This window comes from Martes martes (assembly GCF_963455335.1).
Source record: "Martes martes genome assembly, chromosome: 16".
Classification (NCBI taxonomy): domain Eukaryota; kingdom Metazoa; phylum Chordata; class Mammalia; order Carnivora; family Mustelidae; genus Martes; species Martes martes.
In genome coordinates this window covers 3,823,568-3,836,760 of record NC_137904.1, presented here as the reverse complement: position 1 = coordinate 3,836,760, position 13,193 = coordinate 3,823,568, and the positions used below count along the sequence as shown (strand labels likewise).

Genomic DNA, 13,193 nt, shown 5'->3' with positions numbered 1-13,193 from the left:
TGGGATTCCAACTCCCATCCTTGTTCCCTTCTACCTGGTTTCCGTTGAGGAGAGCTACGTAAACTAGATCATGTCTTTAGGCCTCTGCCTAAAGCCTCTTACTGGCTTCCGATACCCTTTGAAAGAAAAAACCCAAACTCTCACCCATGGCCTACATGTGGCGTCTACTTCTCCAGCCTCATGTGTCCCTCAGCCCTGGGTCTCTAGACTTCAGCCACGACAGGCTTGCATCATTTCGTAAACACATCTAACTCCACCCCAGGGCCTTTGCACATACTTTTAGCGCTTCCCATCATGGTCCTCCTCCCCTTATCCACTCTGCTAGTTCCTTGAGCTCTGGGCCTATAGGCGCCATCCTCAGAGAGGCCATATCTCCACCACAGACACGGTCAGTCAAACACCCTCTATAATGCCAGGCAGGCAAAGAGCCAAAGCGACAGGCTTCTTTTCACTGGGTCTGCAGTTAGGCTGCAGAGCCATGAGGGCAGCACTCCTGTCACTCATAGAAGCTCCAGCGCCACTCACAGAGTCTGCATTGAAGGGGAACTTGCCTGTGTACCCCCCAAACCCCAACCCTGCCACCCCTGTTCCTGGCAGGTGCCCGGCATGCGACCAGGGGTCCGCGTGGGCCCAGGACCGGTGGAAGCTCGGCATTCCGGGAGACCTCTTCCCGGGGGGCAGCTGCTAGCTCGGGCCCCCGTCAGGACGCGTGACCACGGCGGCCACGAGCCAAGAGGCAAGGCTCACCTGTGTAATGCCCACCTTGCAGACTGCCGTGGTGGTTGCAGACGGCGTACAGGTCGTACAGGAAGTCCAGCGGGTAGCCGGCGGGGAGGCCGGCCGGCTGCTTCCAGGGGGGCCAGGGGCCCGTCCCAGGCGGGGGGCCAGCGCCTCTCTGGGCCACGTGCGGAGCCATGTTGAGCCCGGCGAGCGGAAACTGGACCAGCGTGGACAGCTTGTTCCTCCTCTCGCCCACTTGACAGAACCTCTTGAGGTGGATGATGAGGATGTCGGGCAGGGTCCACAGGCTCAGCTTCACCATGCCCTGCTGCAGCGCCTGGCAGTGCGGGCACTTCCACGCGTCGTCCTGCGCCAGCTGGAAAGGAAGCCACGGGGACCGTAAGCGCCCCCTTCCGGCCCGCGGACGCTCCCTTCTGGTCCACGAGCGCCCCCTTCCGGCCCATTATGGACCCCTTCCGGCCCGTGGGCGCCCCCTTCCGGCCCGCGGGCGCCCCCTTCCGGCCCGTGGGCGCCCCCTTGCGGCCCATTATGGCCCCCTTCCGGCCCGTGGGTGCCCCCTTCCGGCCCGCGGACGCTCCCTTCTGGTCCACGAGCGCCCCCTTCCGGCCCATTATGGCCCCCTTCCGGTCCACGAGCGCCCCCTTCCGGCCCGCGGACGCCCCCTTCCGGTCCACGAGCGCCCCCTTCCGGCCCGCGGCGCCCCCTTCCGGCCCGCGGCGCCGTGGCCCACCCACCATCCCAGCCGCGCCACCTGCTCCTCCTTGGTGTAGAACTGGAAACACTCGTCCAGGGTGCAGCTGTGCTGCTGGTGGGCCTGCTGCTGCCGCCACACACTGTCCGCGTCCTGGACCCGCTCCTCCTGGAGGCTCCCGAACAGGCTGCGAGCAGCGGGGACCGCTGGCATCAGGGGGAGGCCCCTCGCGCTCTCCCCCCACCCCCGATCTCCCGGAGGGACCCCGCAGGGGGATAGTCATGAACACCTGCTGGGCGGACCCGGGTGCTTTTTCCGGAATATGGACACGTGCACTCGGGGGGCGACAGGCACGGCCACGCTGAGAGGGCCTGAGAGCGCGGACTTGCACCAGGCGGCCTGGGTTCGAATCCCACCCGGAGCTGTGGGACACTGAGCAACCGCGGACCCGCTCTGTGCCTCGGTTCGCACATCTGGGAACCGTGCATTACGGCGGGGCCGACATGTGTGTTCACACGTGTGTTCACTGCTGTCACTGCCGCCGCTCCTCACACCGCCCAGCACGGTCATGACCGCGGCCACTAGCGTGTTTCCCGACAGACGCTGGTCATGAGGGTCTCCCAGAGGCTGGGACCAAACGGCATCAATGCCTTTGGGCATGTCAGGGGAGCCCGGGCACGGCCAGATTCATCTGTGCACGCAGGGCCCGTGATTCGTGGGCCTCCCCCACCATGGGCGCCCCACTCCTGCACTCACCGCTCCTTGGTACAGCTGTCCCACTCCACGGCCAGCTTGACATGGGGAGGGCCTCCCGGCCTCCTGAGGTGCAGAGCCCTGAGGGGAGAGAACACGGAGCCCGTCAGAAATCTCGGGGCATCCTTCCCCCAGCTGGGCCTCCAAGCCCAGGACGGATGTCCCAAACGCAAGTGCCCGAGGGGAGTGTGAACCGAGGCCAGGGCACACACACGTGTGACCAGAAGGGACGTGGCCCGGGGGAGGCCTTCCTTGAGCGTGGTCCACCTTCCGCGGCTTCTCAAACTACCTGTGGCCAAAGACCCGTTTGTTGGTCTGTTTCTAAACCATTACAGACAGATCCTTGGGTAGAATACAACAAAAATAATGGGGGGACAAAGTAAAAGTTCAATTGAAAAAATTATTATAGAGAATGCAAAATGATTATACATTCATCGTATTTTCAATGGCCCTGACCTATTACCTTAACCCACCTAAATGTTCCCTCTCCAGTTCTGTCATAGGCTGGGGACAATCAGTGGACAGGCAGGCATCAGTCTGTGGAATTTACTCTGAAGCCAGAGTGCTGCCAGGGGGGCCCCCTCTCAGAGCCCGCACAAGCCCCCGTGTTCCCTTTTCCCATCAGATCCAAGCAGGATGAGCCAACACTTCTCCAGCTTCCCTAACTCTGTAAAGCGGGTCCTGAGCAAAGAGGGTGTGGATGACACACAGGGCACAGAACCTTCCGGCTTATGCCCTACCCTGCAGGTTCCTGGTTTTTACAAAGGGAGGGGTCCTTCCTCACTATGATCCTGACTCCCATTCGGATTCTGACACCCGTTCCCATGTGTGCCTTCTGTCAACACAATCAAGCATCCAACTCAATTCCAGCATCATCTACCCGAAGTCAGCATCAGACCCCACAGGTGAAGGGCTCCGTCCTACAGTAGGACTGCCCCCTCCCAGTGCAGACGCCACCCGCAAGTCCGGGTTGTCATCTGGGCGTTCTAACGTGCTGGCTGCAGCTGGGAGTTTCCAGGGCCCCCTCCTCCGGTTTGATGAATTTGCCAGAGCAGGTTACAGATCTCAGAGCAACATTTCACTTACTCGATCGCCAGCTCATTATGAAAGAAAGGCTGTAACTCAGGAATCAGGTACAGCTGATGAAGACAGGCAGAGGGCGACGTGTGTGGGAGGGCGCCAGGGTTTCGATGCCCTCTCTGGGCCCGCCACCGGCCCTCCCAGCCCCTCTGTGTGCTCCCCCACCTGGCAGCTCCCCAAACCAGCCCTTCTGGGTGTTCAGGGAGGCTTCCTTACCTCGGCACACTTGATTAATCATTGGCCGCTAGGAAGTGAATTCAGTCTCCAGCCACTCCCCCTCCCGAGGACTGCGTGGGAAGGAGAGCTCCAACCTTCAATCACAGGGTTGGTTCCCCTGGCAACCTGGCCCCAGCCTTACGTTCCTTCCAAAAATGACCTCATCATTAGTGTAAACTCGGGTGTGGTCGAAAGGGGCTTGTGAGCGAGAATAAGACACCTTTATCACTGATCACGGAAAGCATTCCAAAGGTCTTACGAGCGCTCTGCGACAAGACCAAAGACATATTTCTGATGATAAATCATAATATCATGCCTGTGTTAAGGGTTCACTCAGCTTCAGCTGGCCCAGCCAGAAAGTCAGAGATGTGTACTGGCAGCTTTGTGTCAGTGGGGAAAATGACCAGAAGTACTAGACAGTTTACAGAGAAAAACCGGCCCCAGGTACTCTGTGGCATGTGTGCATCGCCCGACAGAGCCGAGACAGGTGGAAAGCCGTGGCGGTGGGGGGCGGGGGGGGGCACTGCCGTTACCCCTCAATCATAGACGCAGTGTTCTATAGCTTGAGCCAAAGACTCCGCGGCAGAATTCTCCCTGACCCCAAATGGGACATTCTGGCTGAATTCGACAGCACGAGCTCACGGAAGGAATTTGGGTCTCTCCACCAGACTGAAATGGGTTCACGTTCGGGCTGGACCATTAGCTATGTAAGTCGGAGCAAGTTAGGGGTGCCCAGGTGGCTCTGTGGGTTAAGCATCTGCCTTCGGCTCAGGTTATGATCTCAGGGTCCTGGGAATGAGTCCCGCATGGGGCCCCCTGCTCAGTGGGGAGCCTGCTTCTCCCTCTCCTTCTGGCCCATCCCTCTGCTTGTGCTCTCTCTAATACATGAATAAAAATCTTAAAAAAAAAAAAAAAGTATGAGCAGGTTAACTGATCTCTGAGAACCTCAGTGTCCCCTCATCTTCAAGGTGGCCATCACAGCATCTCTGTAGACTTAAGGGTCGAGAGCACAGAATGTGTCGAAGGATCTAACAACCAGGAGGCAAGCAACCAGGAGCAGATACGATAATCAATGTACAGATACAGAACCTCTAAGACCCTGGTCAAATACAAGGACGTCTGTTGTCTTACCCCCCCTTACCTGTCCACTGCCCAGTGACAGAGGGGATGGCTGTCCTGCGGGGATAAGTAGCCGCAGCCCAGAGAAAGCCCCACAACCCGGACGGAGAACAGAGATCCCGGGTTCTGAGGAGACATCAAACAGAGGAAATAAGTCAGCATCACGTGGACTGCACTGAGACGCTCAAGGGCAAAATAAATTACCCAAAGACCATCACCCTTTTTGCTGATAGCCTATTTTGAGTATTCCCTTAAAAATTACTATTCAGGGGCACCTGGGTGGCTCAGTGGGTTAAGGCCTCCGCCTTCGGCTCAGGTCGTGATCCCAGGGTTCTGGGATCGAGCCCCATGTTGGGCTCTCTGCTCAGCGGGGAGCCTGCTTCTCCCTCTCTCTCTGCCTGCCTCTCTGCCTACTTGTGATCTCTGCCTGTCAAAATAATTAAAAAAAAAAAAAAATTACTATTCAGTGGGGCGCCTGAGTGGCTCAGTCATGAAGCGTCTGCCTTCGGTTCAGGTCATGATCCCAGCATCTTAGGATCGAACCCCGCATAGGGCTCCCTGCTCAGCGGGAAGCCTGCTTTCCCTCTCCCATTCCCCCTTGCTTGTGTTCCCTCTCTCGCTGTGTCTATCTTTGTCAAATAAATAAATAAAATCTAAAAAAAAAAAAAAAACTATTCAAAACCTGCACATATAAAGGTCCTTTTTAAAATTTTTATTATAATTTTTTTAAAAGATGCACACCGTAGGGGTGCCTGGGTGTCTCAGTCAGTTAAGCATCCGACTCCTGATTTCGGCTCAGGTCATGATCTCAGGATCACGGGATCGAGCCCTGCTTTGGGTTTCGCATTCAGCGTGGAGCCTGCTTGAGATTCTCTCTCTTCGGCCCCTCCCCCCTTTAGAAAAAAAAAAGGTACACACTGTACCTTGTAACACTTGTAACATAGCAATCTTGTAACACAGCAATCTAACACTGTTTAACATACTGAATTTTCCCAAACAAGGAATAGCGTTTTTAAATACTGACGTTTAATTGGAGATGCTGGCACAATCAGTGGAAATAATCACTCCGTTCAGTAACGATCCTTTACCTGACTTGAAGATGATTATCATCCTCACCAAACGGCCCAAACAAGGCAAGGATCTAAAAGCAAGCTAGGGTCTATTTTATACCCCAAATGCTTCAGGAGTATTTATATACTTCAAAATAAGCCACATAAGGAAATACTGCCTATGTTTTCAAAGATGCATGTTTTTAAAAATATTCTAACGTTTTTGAAGTTGAAGGGAGCCTTAAGTGGCGTTACTGAGAAGAGTCAAAATGTGGAAACAACCCCCGTGTCCATCGACAGGTGAATAAACACATGGGGTCTAGACACACAATGAATATTATACAGCCTTAAAAAGGAAGGAAATTCAGACACGTGTCCCAGCACGTGCTGACCTCGGAAATACCCTGCACCAGACTCAGAAGGACAAACACTGTATGATTCTGCTTCATGAGATAGTGAGACCAGGCAAATTCCTAGGGACAGAAAGTGGGATGGGGGTGACCAGAGGCTAAGAGCTGGGGGACAGGGTGTTGTTAAATGGTCACAGAGTTTTGGTAGTGATGCTGAAAATGTGGGGTAAAGATACAGTGATGGTTTTACAACATCGTGACCGTAACTAACGCACACTTACCAATGGCTAAACTCAATGTCGTGTATATTTTACCACTATTAAAAATAACCGATGGAATCTTTAAGTAAAGTAAATACAGTCCTTTTTTTTTTTTTAAGATTTATTTATTTATTTGAGAGAGAAAGTATGTGAGTGTGTGGCAGGGAGGGACAGAAGGAGAGGGAGAAAAAATCCCAAACAGATTCCCACGTGGGGCTCGATCTCACTACTCTGAGATCACAGACCTAAGCCAAAACCAAGAGTCAGACGCTTAGCCCGCTGTGCCACCCCGGCGCCTCGCAAATACGGTTCTTAAAATGGTCACTGATGAGCTTAGCTTTAATCAGAAAAACAATGAAATTTCCTTCCAAATTCTGAAAGCGATCAAAGATAGACACATCCGTACTTACAAAGCACTGGTGAGCTATAGGTTGAATTCAGACAGGGGAGGAGGGCAGGGAGAGGGTACTGGAATTCCAGGAAAGAGCGACAGTGCGTGGGCATGACCCAGCACACCCTCAGACAACCGTGACCTCCTCCTCACGGCAGCTCCTCTGTGCAAGGAGCAAGGGGACACTGGTAAGGTCCACGCCCGACGGGACCATAACCTCATTCCAGTTGACCTACAGCCTCCACAAAGGCAAAGGCAATGGCGGGAAGCAAGCTGTCTCCAGAGGCTTTGATCCATGGGTGGCCCTGGAAGGGTGCACTTCCTAAGGAGACTGTTTCTTAAATCTGGGCATGGTGAGGTTTGGGCGTGGGAAGGGGGGGCTCTTTTTCCTAATTGAGCCTTGCTGTTTGGAGAGCAACATGACCCACACAATCAAGGTACGAAACTGCATGGAGACGCCTTCCCCCATCTGCACACAAAGCAAGTTTACACAGTGACCACGGGAAATGTCTCGACAGCGATAAACCCCTGCTTTTCAGGATTCAAAACAAATTCAATGTGTCCAGCAAACTGGTCATTTTTGGAAGACGTTCTCCTGTCTTCCATCCCTAGTTGGGAAAATTCATTTTAGAACCTTCACTCCAGGTTGAGGATTCCGAATGCATTCAAATAAATGACCGTACCTAGCCAGGATCTTCTAAGGTACGAGAGCCTTATGGGTGAAGTGGGAGGGCTATCCTAGGAACCCCACCACTGTTTTAGAACGCCCTTCTCCCACAGAAAATCAGGCCCACCCCCACACTGACCAATGAGTCTGCAGAAAGGCACCCGTACTCCGTGGGAGGTGGCCTCTGTTAGAATTCTCCTGGCCCCACAGTTTGCCCGACGGGTTTCTGCAAACCCCAGGGAGTTGCAGAGGCAGATGTACGTGTGTGACAAGGTGGAGGACAGGGACGGCCAAGTTCACATAACAGTGGTTTCATCCACTTGCAAAGATCAGGAGGACAAGGTTTGCAGAAGCCTGGAGCTATTATTAGAAGATATTCTGACCTATTTAGAGGAAAGTTAGAGGCTCTAATTTGGGCACCACGGCAAAAAAAACCTTCAGAGATACAGGTTGGTATGAACGTAGAGAAGGTCTTTAACAAAATGTTATTTCGCGTACCTCCTGAATCAAACGTATGGTCTTCCCCCAGCAGGAAGGAGCATGAATTAAGAAGAAATCACCTCTGAGAAGTTCTCACGTAGAGAAGCAAAATTCTGAGGCTCCTGACCTGCCCCCCCCCCAAAATGTCAACATCTTCTGAACACAGGAATGGTTTCTGATACCCCAGGGGCCAAAGGGAATGGTTTTAGCGTGTGTTGGGTTTATCTGTTAACTACTTACCTGGGAGTAAAAAAACGAGCAAGACAAAAAAAGGTGTTTTGCCTTGAGTTTTTAATCTTTAAAAAAAAAAAAAAAGCCACACTGGGCAAAATTAGTTTAATGTCTAGATATTCTCATTCGGACATAAACACCCATTTTCATTTTCCACAGAGGTGAGGCCTCAAGTCCCCTGAAATTCTGGATGCAAACGTGTGAGTTACAGTTTACTGTAATTCACTATGCTCCAGGAAAAACCACAGATAAGCCATAAATGTAGAAAACGGAGAAGAACTATATCAATGCTATCCCAGTGGTGTTTTTAAAGATTTAACGAGAAAAGGGCTCTGTCCATGAAAGGCAGTGTGATGGGGCAAGAGTAAAAGAGCACAGGCCGTGGGATGGTTACCTCCTTGCCCAAGATCAAAGCCGTTTTATCCGGCACTGTGAACGCCCTCTTTAACAGCAAATGCCCATCTAGCCTGAGCTCCTCCTAGATCCCAACCCCCTTCTCTGTCCCCCACGATGCACACTGACCTGGATGGGGGCCTCACTCTTCATGACACAGCGGACCTTACTGAGAATGCACTGTTGCAGCTGCGGCCAGGAAATGGCTCTGTCTTCCCTTAGCAGGAAAGGTGGCCCGAACCTGAACGAGTGAAGGGATCAGGTTAGCCCAGCGAAGGAAAGACCAACACGGCTCAACAGGGACATTTCTCCACCAAGTACGAGCTGAGCACAAGCACGGTTCGAGGCTGCCCATCAGAGAACCTCGCTGCAACAGGACACGCTGCAGCATTCAGAAAGGTCCCGAAATACAAAGCCAGAGAGAGACGTGGCGGTGGAAACGGATGGCTGCCAACGATCGGCCAGCTGGGCGACTCTCTCCCCTGCAACAGGGTCAGAGGACACCAGAGCCAGAGGGAAGCGAGGCAGGCAGAGAAGAATCCAGAGGCAGGCCGGTCCAGCGGACACCCTGATGGTTTTGTGCAGCAGGAGTCTTCCCGGGAAAATGTTTTCCCGGTGAGCCCAGAGCGCCCAGATCACCAGATTATGGCTGTGGTCACAGTCCTGGCTTAGCCACGGGCACTGCCGAGACAAATCACCAACAGAATGTCCTGTGGCTGCATCACACAAGGTTGTACGAAGACCCGATGGGGTAAGAATGTTGAATAAACTTGGCAAAGTCAGCACAAACCCAAGCTGTTAGGGTCCGGAGCAGCAAAGGGACTGTGCTGCCTGTAGTGGGTTTACTCCCCTCATCCTCTACGGACAGGCATTCAGATCACTGCCCATCTTTTAACTGTAGCAGTGCCCGCTTATGGGGGGAGCTCTGTGTTCTTGCGCATACACCTTTGGGTGCACACGACAGCTCGTTTCTTTGGGATAAACTTCCAGAAGTAGAAATGCAAGCTCAAAGCTGGTCATGCCCTGGGAAAGTCACACCCGCATACCAGTGAGGCGGGTGCCCTGTTCTTTTAACACTTGCCCAGAATGAGCCTTATCAAGTTTCAAAACTCTTTCACAGATCCGAAAGGTGAACAGCCTCTTGCTGCTACCATGAGAATTTCTTCTACTACGCACAAAGCTGGACGTTTTAGCCCTATGCTTGTGTTTGTTTTGTGAGTTGGCGTGAATCTCCGTGCCTCGTTTTACTAAGAGTATCTCTCTCACTGATTTCGAGTGGAGTTTTTATACCATGGATTGTGCGCTCTCTGCCTGTCACGTGACATAAATACGTTTTCTCGTTCGTGCTTAAAATTTTCAATGTGTCTGAAAGGTTAGCCTTTCCCTTTATAGCCATAGCCTTCTGCCTACTTTTGGTGTTAAAATAGTCCTCTCAGCCCAAAAGCCATAAATACTTCCCTACATTATCTGCAAGTCATCTTACGGTTTCCTTTTAATCAATCTAGAATTTAAACATGTGAATGTATGGCGAAAGTAAAAACTTGATTATATATGATAAAATCAATTTGCCCCTCCTTATATACTACATAATTCATTCACTCTTTAGTAATATGAAATGTACCATTTTTATCATATAATACCTAAATATACTTCAGCCTATTACATTCCATTGATTTAAGTATATATTCTTCCAACTATACTACAATTTTTTTGGCTTCAAAATTTTTTCTTATGTATATAACCTTCATCATAGTTTTTTAATAATCGAAACTTTATTCTGGTTTAATAAAGCAACCTCTCAACCTTCCTCCTCTCTCCTTCGCCCAGTATTTTATCAATGTCCTTATGAGTTTATTATTCGAGATGAATTTTACAAACATTTTATCAGTACAGACATCTTTGATCGGAGTTATAGCTTTCAAGCATCTTATCTGGGCTAGCAACGAAAGCGATCTGGTCTTGACTGTTACGTAACCACACCTGGACCCTTTCACTACTTTGATCACTTCCCAGTTCCTGGCTCTCTGGACAGGCCATGATGTAATCTGCAGACAGTGGCCATTTTATCTCCTCTTTTCTTACAGCCAGTTTTTTTCTCTCGTCTTACTGCACTGCCCAGGCCTCACGATACCGTACAAAATGATAGCAGTGGGAGCCATAATAATTATTTCGGAAATTAACAGGGAAGTCTCTGATGCTTAATGGTGAAGGGTGACGTCTGCCATCTATTGATTAGAAAGTACCCTACTCCTCGTGCATTAATCTTGAGAACAGATGTTTGATTTTATCAGATTAGAATTATTCTAGACGGGCTCCCAAGCACGTGTCTGCACAGCCCAGACATCACGTGAGAAGATGATCAGGTTCTACGTACCTGCTGGCCTGCTGGCCTGACCCCACCAAGTTACAGAAGAGGACTAGCACCTTGTTCTCGCTATGGATGGGCAGGGAGGACCGCAGACCATCACGGGCTGCCAAGCGTGGGGAGACCGACAGACCAGATGGATGAGCTAGAGAGAGAGAATTATGTTCACAGACTTAAAAGATATTAAGTTACATGCAGCACTTGTGCCTTCTGGTACCTGGTACACGACGATCATACACAAGGTAGTGAATCTGCCATTGCGTTCAGCTGGTAATAGTAAAATGTGGGCAGGGATGTTAATTAAGGCTTCTCAAAGTGGATCCGAGAAATACTCCAAAATGATCTGGGTTGCTTTTATGCCTGAATCAGAGAGCCACAGTGGGCTCTGGCTTCCTCAGCTCACAGAAGTACAGAGAGAAGGTCAGAACATTTACCCTTGAGGACGTGGAAGAATTAGACTCTCCTCAATTCCCAGTTGTTCTGAAAATCAGACTTTTCAAGCACAGGTGTGTGACCTTTGACTGAACTTGAAATGAGGGTCTTTTCATTGAGCTATCACATAATCAGGGCCAGGGAAGGTCCTGCTACAAATTCCAGGCCCAGGGGTTCCCTGGTGACTCAGAGCAAGCACAGACACCTGGTTCCCGCCGCCTGCACCGAGGTTGGCTGAAGACACAGACCCGGGTACAGGATTCTCGTGGGCTATATGGCAACACTGGCGGAGGGTCCTCCAAATACGGGCCTTCTTGACCGGCGAATTAGGCCAGAAGATATACTGAACTGCAATCGAAGACTGTCCGTCCAAAGTTCAGAAGTGGGATGTTAACAAAAGTCACGTCATAACCTCTTCAGCCATCTACTGCTCCAATTTGTAAACATTTGACTTCAAGCACAGACCTTTAACTACAAGAGTCCTGAAGACAAACATCACCCTGAATAGTGATTCTTATTCTCAAAGGGTGGCCTCAGGACCAGTAGCAGCATCCCCTGGGAACTTTTTAGATGTGCAAATTCTCGGGTCCTACCCCAGACCTACTGAACCAGAAACGCAGTGTGTCGGACCCAGGACTCTGCCTTAACAAGCTTCTGACGTGATTCTGATATTCACCAAGGTTTTGAGAACTCCTGACTGATGGAATACTTTTTAATCATCAACCATCTGTACAGCAAACACCAGAGAAAACTAAGCCTGGCAGGTCCAAGTAACAAAATGAAACATCTTGTGCCTCACTACACAAGCATGTAACTCTCAAACGTATAACTCATACTATCCAAATAAAATTATGGGAGGCACTACTGTACCTGAGAGCAACTCCTGGCCAGATGGTGGGGGCGCGTGGAAGGCGTACACATTATCTCCCTCTGAAATGGTATTCAGGTCCTCTTCATCAAAGAAAGACCGCTGGAATCCACTGGGACACAGTTCAACCAAGATCACCTGGAATGAGGAGGATCATTTTCCTTCTTAATTTCTCAAAGGGAACTTAAGCAAGAAATCTAAAACTGACTGAGAGTCTCTTTTACCCTTTCTTCCCTTTGAAGCGGGAAACACTACTTATTAGTCGTAATAAAACTGCGCAGGCATAACAATAAGACTGACCACAGACTATCTCAATGGCAACAACAGAATCTCAGACTGCTGAGGGAAGGGATGGGGGAAGACAATGGAAGGGGGCAGGGGTGTTAAATCTCAAATTTATACCCAGCTAAACTATCATGCAAGCAATAAAATAAAAATAAAGCTCTCTTGATATCCAGCTAAACTACCCCACAAGCAATAAGAATAAAATAAAGCTCTCTTCAGATTAAAAGTTTAAAGTGTTTACCATTAACAGATCTCTACTGAAAGAACTTCTAAATAGTTCTGCCAACTTTTTCCACATCATGGCATATGCGGAACATATTTTTATGGAACGCTGAGGTAAGCAGGAGAAGCTGTTCTCATAGCAGAGAAGAGGGGTGACCATCTTAAGGGTCCTGTCACCTCGAGGGCTGAAGGAATCAACATTTCAAGCACCTAAGCCATTTAAGGCACACTGGCTGGGAAATTCTCTTGTAAGAGATACGTTTCAGGGTTAAAACAAAAAACTGAATCAAAAAACAAAAACAAAAACAAAAGAAAACACTTGAGTTGTAAGAAGAAATGATGAGCCAAAGAAAATGGTAAACGTTGGTAAAAGTAAACACATACTGACTATATACATCCATAATAATTCATACTAGTTATTACAACCAGAAAGGGCAGGAGGGATTAAAATACTGGGTAATAATATCCATCCACAGTAATACTAAAAAAGGTGGAAGGGAGATTTGGGTACATCAAGATCCTGGCGTTGTTTCAAAAAATTAACATATGACTTTGCTAATTCCACATGTTGGCATTTTAAGGACAACCACTAAATGACCA

General features: G+C 50.1%; 1 protein-coding gene across 2 annotated transcripts in view; it reads right to left on the bottom strand.

Annotated features, from left to right (window-relative positions):
* The window catches only part of USP43 (ubiquitin specific peptidase 43), a gene marked incomplete at its 5' end in the record, with an annotated part of 50,938 nt that overhangs the window by 14,335 nt on the left and 23,410 nt on the right, over nucleotides 1-13,193 (bottom strand). Inside the window, 7 exons of one of the 2 annotated variants that reach the window (XM_080826475.1) lie at nucleotides 748-1,096; nucleotides 1,493-1,619; nucleotides 2,189-2,266; nucleotides 4,623-4,726; nucleotides 8,551-8,662; nucleotides 10,796-10,931; nucleotides 12,089-12,224. In XM_080826475.1, the coding sequence (XP_080682601.1) occupies nucleotides 748-1,096; nucleotides 1,493-1,619; nucleotides 2,189-2,266; nucleotides 4,623-4,726; nucleotides 8,551-8,662; nucleotides 10,796-10,931; nucleotides 12,089-12,224 (1,042 nt within the window). The remainder of the gene's footprint in view (nucleotides 1-747; nucleotides 1,097-1,492; nucleotides 1,620-2,188; nucleotides 2,267-4,622; nucleotides 4,727-8,550; nucleotides 8,663-10,795; nucleotides 10,932-12,088; nucleotides 12,225-13,193) is intronic. The other variant, XM_080826476.1, reaches the window with a different exon arrangement.